This window comes from Gorilla gorilla, chromosome 20 (genome assembly GCF_029281585.2).
Source record: "Gorilla gorilla gorilla isolate KB3781 chromosome 20, NHGRI_mGorGor1-v2.1_pri, whole genome shotgun sequence".
Taxonomy (NCBI): domain Eukaryota; kingdom Metazoa; phylum Chordata; class Mammalia; order Primates; family Hominidae; genus Gorilla; species Gorilla gorilla.
The window spans coordinates 69,812,186-69,829,599 of NC_073244.2; the positions used below are offsets into that span (position 1 = coordinate 69,812,186).

The following is a 17,414-nucleotide window of genomic DNA, read 5'->3' on the forward strand; positions in this document are numbered from 1 at the left end:
GAAAACATCTTTTGCCTGCATAGTCAATTATTGTGTCCAATTACTGTGTCCAGTCAATAACTGTGTCCAATTCACTGAGCAACGCTTTTATCCATTTCATAATTCTTACTTGATATCTGAGATATATTCCTTTTAGAAGTCTAACATCAATCTCAAAAAACAATGAAAGAAATGCTACTTTGATAAGAGACAAAGGGGAGAGGTGGGACTTCTTAATCAGAAAGCCGGTGAAATGCACTTGAAGGAAGTGAGAAATGAGCCATGTGGGTATTTTTAGAATAAATTCCAGGCAGAAGAAGCAGGTTACTAGAGTGCCTGGATGGATGGAGACTTCACAGGGCACTTCAGCATTGGAGGGCCTAGGGCTCCAACCCAGCAGGCCTTCATCTGCTTTGCTGGCTGCAGAGACACTCAGGGTATATAGGTGAGAAATCTCTTCTTTTTTTTTTTCTTTTTTTTTTGAGATGGAGTTTCACTCTTATTGCCCAGGCTGGAGTGCAATGACACAGTCTTGTTTCACTGCAACCTCTCCACCTCCTGGGTTCAAGCGATTATCTTGCCTCAGCCTCCCAAGTAGCTGGGACTACAGGCGCACGCCATGACACCCAGCTAATTTTTGTATTTTTAGAAGAGACGGGGTTTCACCATGTTGGCCAGGCTGGTCTCGAACCACTGACCTCAGGTGATCCACGCACCTCGGCTTCCCAAAGTGCTGGGATTACAGGCATGAGCCACCGAGCCTGGCCGAGAAATCTCTGCCGCTTTGTTATAAAGTTTTGGAGCCGCAAAATAAATAGCACTCGAATATAAAATTTTCTTTTTAATTCTCAGCAAGGCAATGTACTTTTTTTTTTTTTTTTGAGATGGAATCTTGCTCTGTCACCCAGGTTGGAGTGCAGTGGCGCGATCTCGGCTTACTGCAAGCTCCGCCTCCCAGGTTCACGCCATTCTCCTGCCTCAGCCTCCCGAGTAGCTGGGACTACAGTTGCCCACCACCATGCCTAGCTAATTTTTTGTATTTTTAGTAGAGACAGGGTTTCACCATCTTGGCCAGGCTAGTCTTGAACTCCTGACCTCATGATCCACCCACCTCGGCCTCTCAAGGTGCTGGAATTACAGGCGTGAGCCACTGCGTCCGGCCCCAACATTTATTTTAATGTTCAGATTCTCCCAGATGTTTGGACAGTGGGAACTCATTAAAGCTGTGCTCTCTGCTTTTTTATGTCAATATTATTGATAATTTCATTACTTTCTAATCCAAAAATATTTTCAGGCTCATGTTGTACCCTTGCTATCCCAGCCCCAGACTCAGCCTCTTTTCCAAGGAGCTCTGGTTTTCTTCAATAGATAACAATGCTTGTAAATATTAGTAAGCATTAGCTGTGCTCTTTTCTACTGGTAAATCATTGATTATTAGGTCCTCTTGGGGAGAAAGCAGATACATACACATGCACGCACACATTTTTTTTTTTTTCTTTTTGAGACAGAGTCTTGCTCTGTCGCCCAGGCTGGAGTGCAGTGGCACGATCTCGGCTCACTGCAAGCTCAGCCTCCGAGGTTCACGCCATTCTCCTGCCTCAGGCTCCTGAGTAGCTGGGACTACGGGCGCCTGCCACCATGCCCGGCTAATTTTTTGTATATTTTTAGTAGAGACAGAGTTTCACCGTGTTAGCCAGGATGGTCTCGATCTCCTGACCTCGTGATCCGCCTGCCTCGGCTTCCCAAAGTGCTGGGATTACAGGCGTGAGCCACCGCGCCCGGCCACTTGCACACATTTCTATACAAATTTATTTCTACATCTATATTTACATCTGCAAAGACTTGAAAAATTCAGATATTTGAAATGACTCATGGGACTGAAAGCACTCTCTCATAAGGCTTTTATTTAAATATAAAGCATACAGTACAGCTAGAGAAAGACAGAACAGGCATCAGGGCTCAGAAAGATCTGGACACATGACCCTCAGGATTCTTATTCACAAGTGGACATGCTTCATCTCTGGACTGTGCCACTAATATATATGGGATGGAGCTTGATTTCAGAAGAATTAATAACAGAAATTTCCAATAGGGACTTTTATGTCCCTCTGGCTGCATGACCCAAGCCAACCTAGCCATTTATGCCAGGTAAAAGCCAGCTGTAAAGACATGAAAAAATTTCAGAGTTTAAGCAGCACATTGTAACTCCCACTGCCTTTCTTTGCTAAAAGTCAAACTAGATATCCAGATGTCCCCAGAGATAAGCATAAAATTGTCCTATTCCAGCTATAAAGTGTTATCTATTCTCCACAGTCATCCCTTTGTTGGCTGGGTATTTTTAATTACAAATCACTCCTTCTTAATATTACCCTACATCATTTTCACTATTTATAGAACAGAACAAGCAAAAAGGGCAGCTGTCAAAATACTTTGTGTGCATTATTTGAGAAGTGGGTATTGCTTCAAAATATTTCAGAAAATGAAATAGCCCAGCACAAAGGTTCATAATCATGCACAAGATTGGCTACTATTTTACCTCCTTCCATCATCAACTTTAATAACAGTATCAATAGACTCATTCAATTCATAGTTAATTCTAGTTCCTCTCCTAGCCAATATTTGCCACGGATAGAACATCTTGTGGTTGTTTTAATTCAATTTCTTACTTCATTTTATAATCTGTATCAGTCTTATCATAAGCTTTGTTTGAAATGTGTTAGTCAATTTGTGATGCCATAAAGGAATATCTGAGATTGGGTAATTTATTTAAAAAAAAAAAAGAGGGAGATGTATTTGGCTCACAGTTCTGCAGACAGTACATGAAGGAAAGTGCCAGTATCTGCTTTTGGTGAGGGCCTCAGGAAGCTTACAATTTTGGCAAAAAGTGAAGGAGAGCCAGCGTGTCACATGGTGAGGGAGGGAGCAAGAGAGGTAGGCAGGAGGGGCCAGGCTTTTCTAAACAACCAGATCTTGCATGAACTCAGTGAGAACTCACTCACTACCATGAGGACAGCACCAACCCATTCATGAGGGATCCACCCCCATGACCCAAAGACCTCTGACTAGGCCCACCTCCAACGTTGAAGGTCACATTTCAACATGAGATTTGCAAGGAACATACATCCAAACCATATCAGAACCCATCAAATTAATTTTACCAAATATACCAGTATTAAACCAAATAGCAGATAACATTATGAGTCTGATCATGATCATTACAAAATAAGTCAAAATTACAGTATATTCTCCACCTTTCCTTCAAATTGGGGTTCTTGCCTGTATACCAAATATATATGTTTTTTAGACATAGGTTCTCACTGTCACCCAGGCTGGAGTGTAGTGGCACCATCATGGTTCACTGCAGCCTCGAGCTCCTGGGATCAACTGATCCTCCCACCTCAGCCTCCCAAGTAGCAGCTCATATACCACATATTGTCCTACAAAAGGGTTTAAATCCAGGGCCAAGTATCATCCAGAGAATTTATTTTTATTTATTTATTTGACTCTCGTTTTGTCACCCAGGCTGGAGTACAGTGGCACGATCTCAACTCACTGCAACCTCTGCCTCCTGCGTTCAAGTGATTCTCTTGCCTCCACCTTGAGTAGCTGGGATTACAGGCACCCACCACCATGTCTGGCTAATATTTGTATTTTTTTTTAGTAGAGACGGGGTTTCACCATGATGTCCAGGCTGGTCTCAAACTCCTGACTTCAAGTGATCCACCAGCCTCAGCCTCCCAAAGTGCTGGGATTACAGGTATGAGCCACCATGTTCAGCCCATCCAGAGAATTTAAATGTTCTTCTGAGGGCAGAGTAAATGCATATTGGGGACTATCCCTAATGAATGAAAATTGGCTTTGGCTTCCTAATGGAAAAGAAGGCATGAGCCAAATCTAGTACAGAATACTGATCTCTCTGAGCTTGCAGCACAGCTTTAGTTGTTGATGCCATATCAGATATAGCTGATCAAATGGGGGGACACCAATTTATCAAGTCTTCCGTAATCTATAGTTAATTTACCAGATCCATCAGCTTTTCTTCCAGGCCATCCTAGACCGAGGCTGGAGTGCAGTGGTGCAAACATGGCTCACTGCATCCTCAAACTCCTGGCCTTGAGTGATCCTCCCCTCAGCTTCCTGAATAGTTAAGACTACAAGCATGTTCCACCACACTCAGCTAATACGTTTTCAAATTTTTTGCAGAGAGGAGGTCTCACTATGTTGCCCAAGCTGGTCTCAAACTGCTGGGCTCAAGTAATCCTCCTGCCCTGGCCTCCCAAAGTGTTGGGATTAGAGGTGTGAGCCACCGCACCCAGCCCATCCTAGACTACTAAATAGGGAATTTTAGTAATATATCTGCATCTAAAAGATCCTTGATTCAAGTCAACATTTATTTCCCCCAGGAATTCTATGGTGTTATAATCACTTGAGTGAGCTTAGCTGATTCTAAAGATTCCATCTAGCATGCTCAATTAAAACAGGACTAAAAGCAGATTTACATGGCATCCTATCAATTCCAATAATGCCTTGTAGTAATGGTGAAGCAAAAATCATACATAATTTCTGTCCATAAATGCCTCTATAGACCATATTTCTCCAGCTGCAAGCCTTCTCTAGCTGTATCACTATGTTCGTGTAATTGTATTTCCTTTTAAGTTTACATTAGCTAACTAAGTTATAGCAACATCGATCATCAATTGTAGTAAAGTTTTCTCACTGCCTGCAGACCATTTACTTCATTCCAATGAAAGTGAACTTGAAGTCCCAGCTAGAGGTCATGAGACTCTAACAAGGTCATGAGATCCATTGTCAAAGGAAATTAAATTTTGGGACCCCAAACCCATTTAGCCAAGGGGAAAAGTCAAGCTGGGAACTGGGTCATGCAAACTTGCCTCTACCTTTTGGTTCCTAAATAAAATGGCTGCAAGATGAAAAGCTACCCACTTTCCCCATATTTTACCCACAAGGAAATTACTGGTGAGCTGTTAAAACTTCACCATGGTGGCCGGGCGTGGTGGCTCACGCCTGTAAGCCCAACACTTTGGGAGGTCAAGGCAGCTGGATCATGAGGTCAGGAGTTCGAGACCAGCCTGGCCAAGATGGTGAAACCCCATCTCTACTGAAAAAAAAAAAAAAAAAAATACAAAAATTAGCCAGGTGTGGTGGCAGGTGCCTATAATCCCAGCTACTCGGGAGGCTGAGACAGGAGAATCACTTGAACCCAGGGGACAGAGGTTACAGTGAGCCGAGATCATGCCACCGCACTCCAGCCTGGGCGACAGAAGTGAAACTCCATCTAAAAACAAAAAAAACCCACAAAAAACGAAACAAACAAAAAACTTCACCATGGAAATGCAAACTGATAGTTTATCTTTACAGGTGCGGTCACCCCAGCCTGTCAGACACAAAATGCCTACCCCATTTCCTCTGTGTTATCTTATGTAAAATGCAGATTCCCCACATCTTTCTTTTGCCCCCTTTTTTAATGTGAAAACTGTGTGCTTCTCAATATCCCACCCTTTCCTCTTTAAATTTGGAGCCCTAAAAATCATCTTCAGAGAAAAGCATAGACTTGTCTCCCGGGTGGGTCGTTAACTTTGGCAAATAAGTCTCCAAAATGATTGAGACTTGTCTTGTCATTTTCTTCAATTGACATCATCATTCAGTCATAATACTCCCCATTTCTCTCCCTGGTTATAATCAGAGCAGGCTCTGAAGAGATTATACTTGTCACCTTTTTATAATTTTGACATTTTGAAAAATTATCAAGACTAGGGTGAATTAATTAGTTCCAGATCTTTCAGTAGACCAATTATTTTTACAGGGATTCAATACTTTTAGTAACTACTCCATCTTCCTTTCTTGTTTAAGGTCATTTTTGATCAACCATCTAAACATTTTTATCCAATTCTGTTTTCCTGAGGTTTCTTCCATCTCTTTTTATTTATTTATGTATGTATTTATTTATTTATTTTGAGATGGAATTTCACTCTTGTCGCCCAGGCTGGAATGCAATGGTGCAATCTCGGCTCATCGCAACCTCTGCCTCCTAGGTTCAAGCAATTCTCCTGCCTCAGCCTCCTGAGTAGCTGGGATTACAGGCACGCGCCACAACGCTCGGCTAATTTTTTTTGTATTTTTAGTAGAGATGGGGTTTCACCATGTTGGTCAGGCTGGTCTCCAACTCCTGACCTCAGGTGATCTGCCCACCTCACCCTCCCAAAGTGCTGGGATTACAGGCATGAGCCACCGCGCCAGGCTATCTCATCTCTTTTATTTTTAGTTATTTTTCTTCTGAATGATTCTTACTTTTCCCTCCCCCTCCAGTATTAAGTCTTATTCAAGACAGCTCAATAAGGAGGTGCATAACATCAAGCCTCATATCATGTTGCCTCCCCTTTTACCATGACATCAATTAGCTGGGTCTGCAGGATGGAGTTAGGAAAAGGTATGGTAGTGTACTTAACTACAGGCTAGAATCTACAGCTGATATAGTTTAGACGTGTGTCCCTTCCAAATCTCATGTTGAAATGTGACCTCCAGTGTTGGAGGTGGGCCTAATGGGAGGTGTTTGGGTGTTTTGCAGGACATTTAGTTATCCCCTCCGACCCACAGACTCCAGGTCCTACTTATATTCTTCCTCCTGTTTGTGAGTGAATCACATAACTTGTGCAATCTCAATCCAAGGACTAGAAGCCAACCTATTCACAAAAAATCTTCCTCACCAGCCTCTACCATATTTCATTCTGCCCAATAACTCCTTAGCCATTATTATTTAAAATGGACTCAGAGATCATAGCAAATATCCCATTTTCATCACCAAATGAAAAAATTTCAAAAATGTAATTGAAAATACTCACAAAACTCCACAGAGAATACTCGCGTGAGGTTTTGTTAAGGCAAAGGGTATGGTGCAGCAAGAGAAAGAATGCATGCCCATATGCTATGTCAGACACAAATCCAGGCAGTTTTCCAGACTCCCATTCATACACTGATATGATTCACTTCCAGATCAAGCCACCAATATCTGAGAGAGAAATGCTGGCTTCAGGAGAGCTCAAGTCAGAGGATCCCAGCAGGGATTTTATACCCTTCTGGGGTAACACAGTTGAGCCAGAGTGCCTACCTAATCACGTATGCCAACCAGAAACCATCAGCAGTCAAACTTGCCCTCCATATTGTCATGGGATCTTCCAGATGTTAAACAATAATAATAAAGCTCACTGCATTTAAATGTCAAAATGAGATACCTAAAGTCCCTACAGACAAAACTAGAGCTTTTCCAGTCCAATTTTAAACTAATTCCATCTTACACAAAACAAATGCACACTATATCAAAATTTGGGGGATGCTGCTAAAGCAGTACTTACAGGGAAATTTATAGACTATATTATTATACAAGAAGAGAGTTCACAAATAAATGACAGTTCATTTTAAGAAATTAGGAAAACCAGCCAGGCATGCTGGCTCATGCCTGTAGTCCCAGTGCTTTGGGATCACTTGGAGCCAGGAATTCAAGACCAGCTTGAGCAATACAGTGAGACTCCATCTCCAAAAACAAAAACAAACAAAAAAGTTAGCCAGGTGTGATGGCACATGCCTGTAATCGCAGCTACTTAGGAGGCTGAGGATTACTTGAGCCCAAGAGTTCAAGGTTACAGTAAGCTATCATAGTGCCACTGCATTCTATCCTGGGTTGACAGAGAGAGACCCTGTCTCAAAACAAAAAAGAAAACGGGGAAAACACAGACAAATCCTATAGGCAACCCTATATAGACTCTATCCTCTCTTGCCTCTTGCTTCAGGAGCAGCCCTGCCTCAGTGATAGCAAAAAGTGGCAACCAAGAAAGCTATTTCCACATGATTCACCAGGAACACTGGCTAAGTTGCAAAGCCATGTCCCTGAAATGCTAGATCTTCCTTCTTTCAATCTTGGTTTTCCTACCCACTTATGCACCCAGCAATGGTCTTTTTTTTTTTTCTTTTTTTTTTTTTTTTGAGACAGAGTCTCCTTCTGTCACCCAGGCTGGAGTGCAGTGGTGCAATCTTGGCTCGCTGCAACCTCCGCCTCCCGGGTTCATGCCATTCTCCTGCCTCAGCCTCCCAAGTAGCTGGGACTACAGATGCCCACCACCACGCCTGGCTAATTTTTTGTAGTTTTAGTAGAGACGGGGCTTCACCGTGTTAGCCAGGATGGTTTCAATCTCCTGACCTCGTGATCCGCCCGCCTCAGCCTCCTAAAGTGCTGGGATTACAGGCGTGAGCCACTGCACCCGGCCCCAGCAGTGGTCTTGAGTTGAGCCATCTAGAGTCTATGGGAATCCACAAAATGTTTAGATTTGCCCTGGGAGTGATGCTGACCACAAAAGAGACATAGCTGTGGAAGTTCTGAAACTTTCTGTATACTCTTATCCTATATAGCCATAGTATGGGAACATCCGAGCATGTACCTTTAGAAGTGGCACATCCCAGGCCAGGTGCGGTGGCTCACGCCTGTAATCCCAGGACTCGGGAGGCCGAGGCAGGCGGATCACCTGAGGTCGGGAGTTTGAGACCAGCCTGACCAACATGGAGAAACCCTGTCTCTACTAAAAATACAAAATTAGGACTGGGCGCAGTGGCTCATGCCCGTAATCCCAGCACTTTGGGAGGCCAAGGCGGGCGGATCACGAGGTCAGGAGATCGAGACCATCCTGGCTAACATGGTGAAACTCCGTCTCTACTAAAAAATACAAAAGAATTAGCCGGGTGTGGTGGCGGGCACCTGTAGTCCCAGCTACTCGGGAGGCGGAGGCAGGAGAATGGCAAGAACCTGGGAGGTGGAGCTTGCAGTGAGCCAAGATTGCGCCACTGCACTCCTGCCTGGGCGACAGAGCCAGACTCCGTCTCAAAAAAAAAAAAAAAAAAAAAAATACAAAATTAGCCGGGCATAGGTGATGCATGCCTATAATCCCAGCTACTTAGGAGGCTGAGGCAGGACAGTCACTTGAACCCAGTAGGTGGAGGTTGCAGTGAGCCAAGATCACGCCACTGCACTCCAGCCTAGGCAACAAGAGTGAAACTCCATCTCAAAAAAAAGAAGTGGCACATCCCTTGTAGTGTGCTGCAATCTCTTCAACTCCCTATTAGTCATACCCAGTGTTTCTATACCAATTATAATTACCACCTGGCTCCTAGAGGTCCTCCAGACAAGGACACCTGCCTATTAAATTCTGAACACAGACTCCTTGACAAGAAGCAGGGGCCAGCTTCCCAATAAGTGCTTGGAAATATGGAACACTGGATGGGAACCAGTGACCAAACTCATGCTCCCAGGTGCTCTAGAAGTTGTTACAACTGATCTCTCTTCATGGTTACCTCCAAACCTACAGTAAAACTGGCATCCAGGTCACATGATTTGTCTCCCAAAGCCCTGCAGTCTGTCTTAGAAGGGCTTGAACAGCAACGCAAATTAGGTCAAAGCTGTAATCAGAGCTGTTCTCTGCCATTTTCTCTAAGGGACAGAAAACAAGGACTCCCACAAAAGCTGTTAACTTGTTCATGCTGAGAACACACCTGTTTCCTCAATAGACTCCAAACAATAAACAGAACCCACAACATTAATGGTGGCTTAAAGAACAGGCCTTTATTATCATGAGCAATGTGAAGCAGGCAGTTCCAGAGCTGGGTGACTTGGATATTGGATATATCCATAACGAGCATCATATGAAACCAATCAACACAGGTAAGTCTCTGCAGGCTATTTGCAGAATCCTTCTGTGTCCTCTTGAACAAAGCTGATTATTTCCATGCCATTTACATCAAAAGAGAGGAAATTAAGACCCCTAGTGGGCTGTGAGACCACTCACAACACCTTTTAGGGACTGGGGAGAGAAGAGCATGCTGGGGTAAATGGTAAACGCAGTATGATTCTGCCAGATGGTAGGAGGAGATGGCTCCTGCCCCAGCAAAGGCCAGTAGCCATTTAAAAAGTGCAACACAGCTGCTGAAAGCATCTCACATACTTGGCACTCACAGGGAATCTCCCCAGTGGGAATGTCCATATCTATGAAGTTTCACTTCTTACTGATGGTTCCCTCCCAATGGCTGCTCCCAGAGTTCCACTCTAGGGTGAGCTGTTGGGCTGAACAGAGACAGCACATTGCTTGGACTGCTAAGGCCTGTGTCCGGTGTGAAATTCCCAATGGCGGGTAAGGTTCAGCCTCCAGGGGAAGGCTTTCCTGCATCTGCTGCACTCATTAACTACTGCTAGTTCCCCACCATACAGTAAGTCGGGGGCATTGGCCTAAGACTTTCCCCAACATTTGCTACACTCTTAAAGCTTTTCTCCAGCATGAACCCTCTGGTGCAGAACAAGTGTCTGTTTCCGGATGAATTCTCTCCCGCACTCACTACACACATAAGGCCTTTCCCCAGTGTGGACTTTCCAGTGCCTGATGAGGTTGGGTCTTTGAGTGAAGGCTTTCCCGCACTTGCTGCACTCATAAGGCTTTTCTCCAGAGTGAACTTTCTGGTGCTGAATGAGTTTGGAGATGCAGCTGAAAGCTTTACCACATCTGCTACACTCATAATCACTGCTGTGAATTCTCCAGTGTACATTAAGGTGGGAGCTTTGGCTAAAGGCCTTCCCACATTCACTGCACTCATAAGGCCTTTCTCCAGTGTGAGTTCGTTGGTGCAGAACAAGTGTGTGTTTCCGACTGAACTCTTTCCCACATTCGCTGCATACATAAGGCCTGGCTCCTGTGTGAACTTCCTGGTGTCGAATGAGATTAGACTTACTGCTAAAAAATTTCCCACATTTGCCACACTGATAGAGTCTTTCACCCGTGTGAACTCGCCTGTGCTCAATCAGGCCGGAGATTTGTCTAAAGAATTTCCCACATTCGCTGCACTCGTATGGCCTTTCTCCAGTGTGAACTGTCTGGTGTTTAAAGAGGTCATAGCTTTGGCTGAAGAATTTCCCACATTCGTTACACTCATAAGGCCTTTCTCCAGTGTGGATTCTCTGATGCCGAGCAAGTGTGTCTTTGCGGGTGAAGGCTTTCCCACATTCACCACACCTGTGATACCTCTGTCCCATGAGAAAGCCACTCACAAGCTTAGTGTTCTTGTGGGGCTTCATGCTGCTGTGAGAGGCCTGATGCTGAAGAAGGCCAGATGTGGCTGAAAAGTCTCTCCTACCTTTCCCACATGTGAGGGTCTTCTCTGGCACATGGACTCTGCAGCTTTTCACAGAGTCTCTGCCCTCCTTCCTTGGGAAAAGTTTCCCTCCATTGGGCTGGTTCTGGTGCTGGTCAAAGTCTGTACTGAACCAGAATTGCTTTCCACATGCCCCACACAAGTATGGTTTCTGCCTGGCTTTTCCCCCATGGTATTTAGCCAGGTGTAAGGTATCTTTCAATATTGGGCCACATATGTCACATGGGTGAGACTCCAGCTCTGCCACGAGAGTCCTGACCTCTGACACTCCTGCTACAAAAATGCTCTGCTCAGAAGATACCTCTTCATCCTCCACTCCATGCCAACAACCTGAAGAACACAGAAATGCTGATTAAATGCATATTTACGGGTGGGAAGGGGCAACCTCATCGTATATGTGCATTTGACACATGCAGGAATAAGTTCGTGAAACTGTTTTCAGAATGAGAGGCATGGTCAGAGTGAGGAAGGAATGGCTTTGAGGTAGTGAGCCTCTGGAGGTCATACCATGGGGGAGTGCCAATGAAGGGCCAGGATATAAGAATGGAACCAAACAAATGGCTTCCAGTAGGGCCTTGACTGTTAGTGACTCATGAGTGCTATGAAAAATGTATCCAGTCCCAGGAAAATCCAACTGCAAGTGAGCAGCTGGTGTGTTCAAAGACTATTTAAGAATATATGCACATCTTGTGAACATTAATTGCAGGTCAATACTGCCAAAAAATGCAGACAGAGAAGTGGTAAAACATGGGTGTAAGGTGAAGGCCAGAGGTGAGGGTGGCAAGGGGCTAACAAACTAGAAATGATATATCTTCGTGTCAAGAACAGGAAAGGACAGATAGAAACGCTGTGTGGCCACTAGCCCTGGAAACAAACACTGATGTGAACAGTTAATGTTGCCAGTTTTGAACCCAGCTTTGACATCGTGCCCTTCCCCGATGTCCACTCACCAGGTCTAAGTCCCCTCTGGGCCTCTCTTTCTGTGGCTGAAGTCATATCCACCTGGTCATACACCCAGGGCTCTTCTCCTCGCTCTAGTTTCATGACTGCACGTGATCTGGAAAATGCAATTCCTAAGGGAAAGTCAGAACAGGTGAGCAGCCAGCACTGGCCCATGGCAAACCACCCTCTGATGGACTTCAGGTAAGAAAAATAACCTGGGAGGAGTTGTGCAGGAATAACCCAAAGGTCCCTATAAGTGACTATGTAAGTGCCTATAACTCCTGACAAGGTCAGGCCCTAGAAAATGTCACCTGAGCTGGGCACAGTGGCTCACACCTGTAATCTAACACTTTCAGAAGTCAAGTCAGGGTATTACTTGAGCTCAGGAGTTCAAGACCAGCCTGGGCAACATGGCGAAACCACATCTCTACAGAAAAATTAGCTGGGCGTGGTGGTGTGTGTCTGTAGTCCCAACTATTCAGGAGGCTGAGGTGAGAGGATGGCTTGAGCCTGGGAGGTAGAGGTTGCAATGAGCTGAGATCGTGCCACTGCACTCCAGCTTGGGCAACAGAGCCAGACCCTGACTCAAAAAAAAAAAGAAAAGAAAATGTCACCTGGAGAAAGGGACAGAACCTTGGGCACAGAGGCGTCATAATTTTGGACAGAGTCACCAGTACAGAAAGCGAACAGACCTAGTGAGATCCACTGGGCAAACCACAAGTCTCATGACCCCAAACCCTTGGCTGCACGGCTTCAGGACTACTCAGCAAGTAGGGAGGACACTCCATACAGCTTAGCCGTGGCATCCTGAGCACCTACTCCAGGAAACTGGTGAAGGAAGCGGTGCTCATGATCCCACCGTAGGAAGAACAGAGTGGTAAAGGCAGAAAAGCATGAGGACCTTACCCAGTGAGGCTAAAAGTGCAAAGTTCTCCAGCATCACATCATGGTACAAAAGTCTCTGAGCATCATCAAGAAGCTCCCATTCTTCCCGAGAGAAGTATACAAACACATCCTCAAAGACCACACAGCCCTGCAACAAAAGGGACAGGAAGGACCATAAAAAGTCTCTTGACCAATGATCCCCAGTCTACCTACCCACAACATCCTGCTAACTAACCTCCCAGGTTCCCAAGTCAGAGATACCAGGCACTAATACCACTGGTCCTCACTCTCTCCTGATCACCCCAGCAATCACTGTGTCAGCCCACCACAACAACAGACAGGCTGACAGATAAATGCCATTTACACTCTAAGCCAGCCAACTCCCCTGGGGTACCCAAGATCACAAATCCCAGGTATGAACCTAGGCTCATTTTTCTCAGTTAAGCCCCAAGTCACAGGACCGTCAGCGCACACTCCCTCCTCTCATACACATCACTCTCTGGACTATGTCTCCCTCACATCTCCAGCTTTCCCCCCACCCTACTGGCCCACCCCATCTCCCTGGACTCCCCAAATGTCACTCTACACATAGCATTAAGAGTGCTTGCCGAAGGCAGATCACGAGGTCAAGAGAGCGAGACTATCCTGGCCAACATGGTGAAACCCCATCTCTACTAAAAAAAAAAAAAAAAAATACAAAAATTAGCTGGGCATGGTGGTGTGTGCCTCTAGTCCCAGCTACTTGGGAGGCTGAGGCAGGAGAACTGCTTGAACCTGGGAGGCAGAGGTTGCAGTGAGCTGAGATCATGCTACTACACTCCAGTCTGGCGACAGAGTGAGACTCCATCTCAAAAAAAAAAAAAAAGTGCTTGCCAACAATCAGTATCCCATCTTACTCCAAACCATCAATGGCCCCATTGCCAAGGAAAGCCCTATTGTTGCTCTGAAAGCCTCCCAATCTGGCCCTGTTCCTTTTTTCAATCACAGGCACCTCAAACCACATGCAGATCTCAGGTATCCTCAACCCTCTTCCATTTCTTTGTTGCACATTGTACCACTGTTTGATATGGATTGGATGTGTATCCCCTACAAATCTCATGTTGAAATGCAACCCCTAGTGCTGGAGGCCCAGGGAAGCCAAAAGATTGGACACCCCTGATTTAAAGTGAGAGATGTGTAACTACTCCTTTAACTTGAACTCTTAGAGGCCACTGTAGGGTTATTAACTGACCCGATTTCAATATTGCTGTGTGTCAGGGAATAGGAACGCTTAAAGAGAGGGAGAAGGATGGGGATCAGCTAGTCAGTGAGGCAGTCAGAAGACACATAACAATTTTTTTTTTTTTTAGACAGATTCTTGCACTGTTGCCCAGGCCGGAGTGCAGTGGCACGATCTTGGCTCACTGCAAGCTCCATCTCCCAGGTTCACACCATTCTCCTGCCTCAGCCTCCCGAGTAGCCGGGACTACAGGCGCCCACCACCATGCCCGGCTAATTTTTTGTATTTTCAGTAGAGACAAGGTTTCACCATGTTAGCCAGGATGGTCTTGATCTCCTGACCTCGTGATCCACCCGCCTCGGCCTCCCAAAGTGCTGGGATTACAGGTGTGAGCCACTGCGCCTGGCCGACTTTAGGCATTTGACACAGATCTCTAACTAACTTAATGCAGGCAGCAGGAGATAAATACCCATGCTCAGCTGCATCATGAAAACAGAAGAAACTGGAACACATTCAACACCCTCAACACATTCCAGCTACATCAAGAGAGTCTGGTTCCTACCTTCTGGCCTCAGGATAATGACAGAATGTAGTACATCCTAAGTTCCAGAGAGTTACCAAAAACAGAGACGGCATTCTGGACAAACACAAAGATTAGAGAAGCACCTTAAATCTTTGGCCAGATAGATTCGTGAGATCCTTCTACTACACTAGGCAAGACTGGGAGAAGTAGTGAACTTTTTTTTTTTTGAAATGGGGTCTCAGCCGAGCATGATGACTCACACCTGTAATCCCAGCACTTTGGGAGGCCAAGGCGGGTGGATCTCCTGAGGGCAGGAGTTCGAGACCAGCCTGGCCAACATCGTGAAACCCCGTCTCTACCAAAAATACAAACAAATTAGCTGGGCGTGGTGGCGGGTGCCTGTAATTCCAGCTACTCAGGAGGCAGACAGGAGAACTGCTTGAACCCAGAAGGCAGAGGTTGCGGTGAGCCGAGATTGTGCCACTGCACTCCAGCCTAGGAAACGTGGTGAAACCCCGTCTCTACTAAAAATGCAAAAATTAGCTGGGTGTGGTGGTGGGCACCTGTAATCCCAGCTACTCGGGAGGCTGAGGTAGGAGAACTGCTTGAACCCAGGCGACAGAGGTTGCAGTGAGCGGAGATCGTGCCACTGCACTCCAGCCTGGGTGACAAGAGCAAGACTCCATCTCAAAAAAACAAAACAAAACAAAACCTGGCCAAGGCATGGTGGCTCACTCTTGTAATCCCAGCACTTTGGGAGGCCGAAGGGAGTGGATCAACTGAGGTCACGAGTTTGAGACCGGCATGGTGATGCATGCCTGTAATCCCAGCTACTGGGAAAACTGAGGCAGGAGAATCATTTGAATCTGGGAGGCAGAAGCTGCAGTGAGCCAAGATCGCACCACTGCACTCCAGCCTGGGTGATAGAGCGAGACTCGTCTCCAAAAAATAAATAAATAAATAAAATAAAACCAAAGCCAAGTGCAGTGGCTCACAACTGTAATCCAAACACTTTGGAAGGCTGGGGCCGGTGGATCAGTTGAGGTCGGGAGTTCAAGACCACCTGGGCCAACACGGTGAACATCCCCCCCACTTCCCCGCCCCCACCCCACCCCTCCCACCTCCCCACCCCACCCCTCCCACCTCCCCACCCCCGTCTCTACTATAAATACTAAAATTAGCCAGGGGTGGTTGCGGGCACCTGTAATCTCAACTACTCGGGAGGCTGAGGCGGGAGAATCTCTTGAACCCGGAAGGTAGAGGTTGCAATGAGCCACTGCATCCCACCCTGGGCGACAGTGTGAGACTTCGTCTCAAAAAAAATAAAAATAAATAAATAAACTAAAACCAAAAGAAAACACACAAAATGAGGGTGAGATAATCAGATAGTAGCAAATTTATAGCACACCACCCATCGTTGCCATCCCAGGCCAAACTCCTCATACCCTACAGCTCTCTCCTCCTGCAAACACTGAAAAGAACCCTTTCAAATGGCAGGACCCTTCTCTTCTGGGGGGAGTCTCAAGAATGCCCACTCCCTCTTCCCTGCCCTCCAGTCCCAGTCTTCTCATCTCTTACCCCAGAGATATGCAATAACATACTTAAGACTGCCCCAATTAAATCTGACCTCCTGGCCTTGACCTACTCCAGACCACTCCCTTCACCCCAAAGACATTCTAAGCACAGCCCCTTCCCCACAACTTCAGACCTTCCTCTCTAGTTGCCTAAGTGAGGAAGCCTCCACTCTGAGACATCTCAAAGTCACCATTCCAAAATCCAAACGTTCACGGAAAAACAACAAAAACACCTTGCTCTTTCATGCCTTACTTTCAGTCGTAGCTGCATATGATGGAGCAGAAAATTCTGTTGGTTTCAAATTTAAAACCTACCCAGAATATGATCACTTCTACCCACTCACCTGCCATTATTCTTGGTACATCCACCACCAAAGCATTCCTGGAATCCACTGCAGTAGCCTCCTTACCGGTCTCCTCGTATCCATCCTCGCAGTCCCCACCCCAAACTAATGTTCTCCCCTGAGCAAATTTCGAGACACTTAAAATCCCAGCTAAGATCACGTCCTTCTATTCAAAACCCTCAGTTAATCTCAACGCCCTCAGAATGAAGCGACAACTTCTCAGCCTGCCATTCCAGTCACAGTTCCTCAAACTCTGCTCTGTGTTGATGAGAACCCTGTCTCCCAAATGTTTGGGGGTCAGCAGCACCCCCGAGCCTTTACCTGCGCCGTCCCCTCCGCCCGTAACTCTCCCACACCCACCCACACCGAGATAGGACCCCGCCCCAAGAGTGCGTCGCTGTCCTGGGACACAGGGGCTGCAGGCACTTTACGATTCGGAATCGGAGAAAGGGTGACTGAGGGCCCGGAGGACGCAGCACCCACCCGCGCGGAGTCCGTTAGCTCCGCCATAGAACCGTGGGCGCGGACAGCTGCCGGGAGCGGCAGGCGTCTCGATCGGGGACGCAGGCACTTCCGTCCCTGCAGAGCATCAGACGCGTCTCGGGACACTGGGGACAACATCTCCTCCGCGCTTTCCCGACACCTCCACCTGCGGCCCACACAAGCGTTACAGAACCCCGGCCAGGTGCAGCCTAACAGAAACAAACAAAATGTCCGCTACAAGGAGGAGCCGGAAGTCCCGCCCA

General features: G+C 46.3%; 1 protein-coding gene across 3 annotated transcripts; it reads right to left on the reverse strand.

Moving 5' to 3' along the window:
- Positions 1 to 9,582: 9,582 nt before the first annotated feature.
- Positions 9,583 to 17,414, reverse strand: ZNF671 (zinc finger protein 671). 3 transcript variants are annotated; one of them, XM_004061555.5, is made up of 4 exons: positions 17,152 to 17,414; positions 13,030 to 13,156; positions 12,132 to 12,254; positions 9,583 to 11,511 (listed from the first exon to the last, which is right to left on the reverse strand). In XM_004061555.5, the coding sequence occupies exons 1-4, from the start codon at positions 17,287 to 17,289 to the stop codon at positions 10,295 to 10,297; spliced, it is 1,605 nt and encodes a 534-aa protein (XP_004061603.3). In that variant the 5' UTR covers positions 17,290 to 17,414; the 3' UTR covers positions 9,583 to 10,294. The 3 variants fall into 3 exon arrangements, with proteins under 3 accessions (XP_004061603.3, XP_063557777.1, XP_018870929.1); XM_063701707.1 differs by having other exon boundaries at positions 16,669 to 17,244; XM_019015384.4 differs by lacking the exon at positions 17,152 to 17,414 and adding an exon at positions 14,790 to 15,835.

What these genes read in the sequence shown, in the direction of transcription:
- ZNF671 (XM_004061555.5), bottom strand. Translation starts at nt 17,289, where the DNA reads ATGTTGTCCCCAGTGTCCCGAGACGCGTCTGATGCTCTGCAGGGACGG. An exon ending in TGCACTTTTAGCCTCACTGG is followed by an intron (nt 12,255 to 13,029) that starts GTAAGGTCCTCA and finishes ACTTTCCCTTAG; the next exon opens with GAATTGCATTTTCCAGATCA. An exon ending in CCAGAGGGGACTTAGACCTG is followed by an intron (nt 11,512 to 12,131) that starts GTGAGTGGACAT and finishes TGTGTTCTTCAG; the next exon opens with GTTGTTGGCATGGAGTGGAG.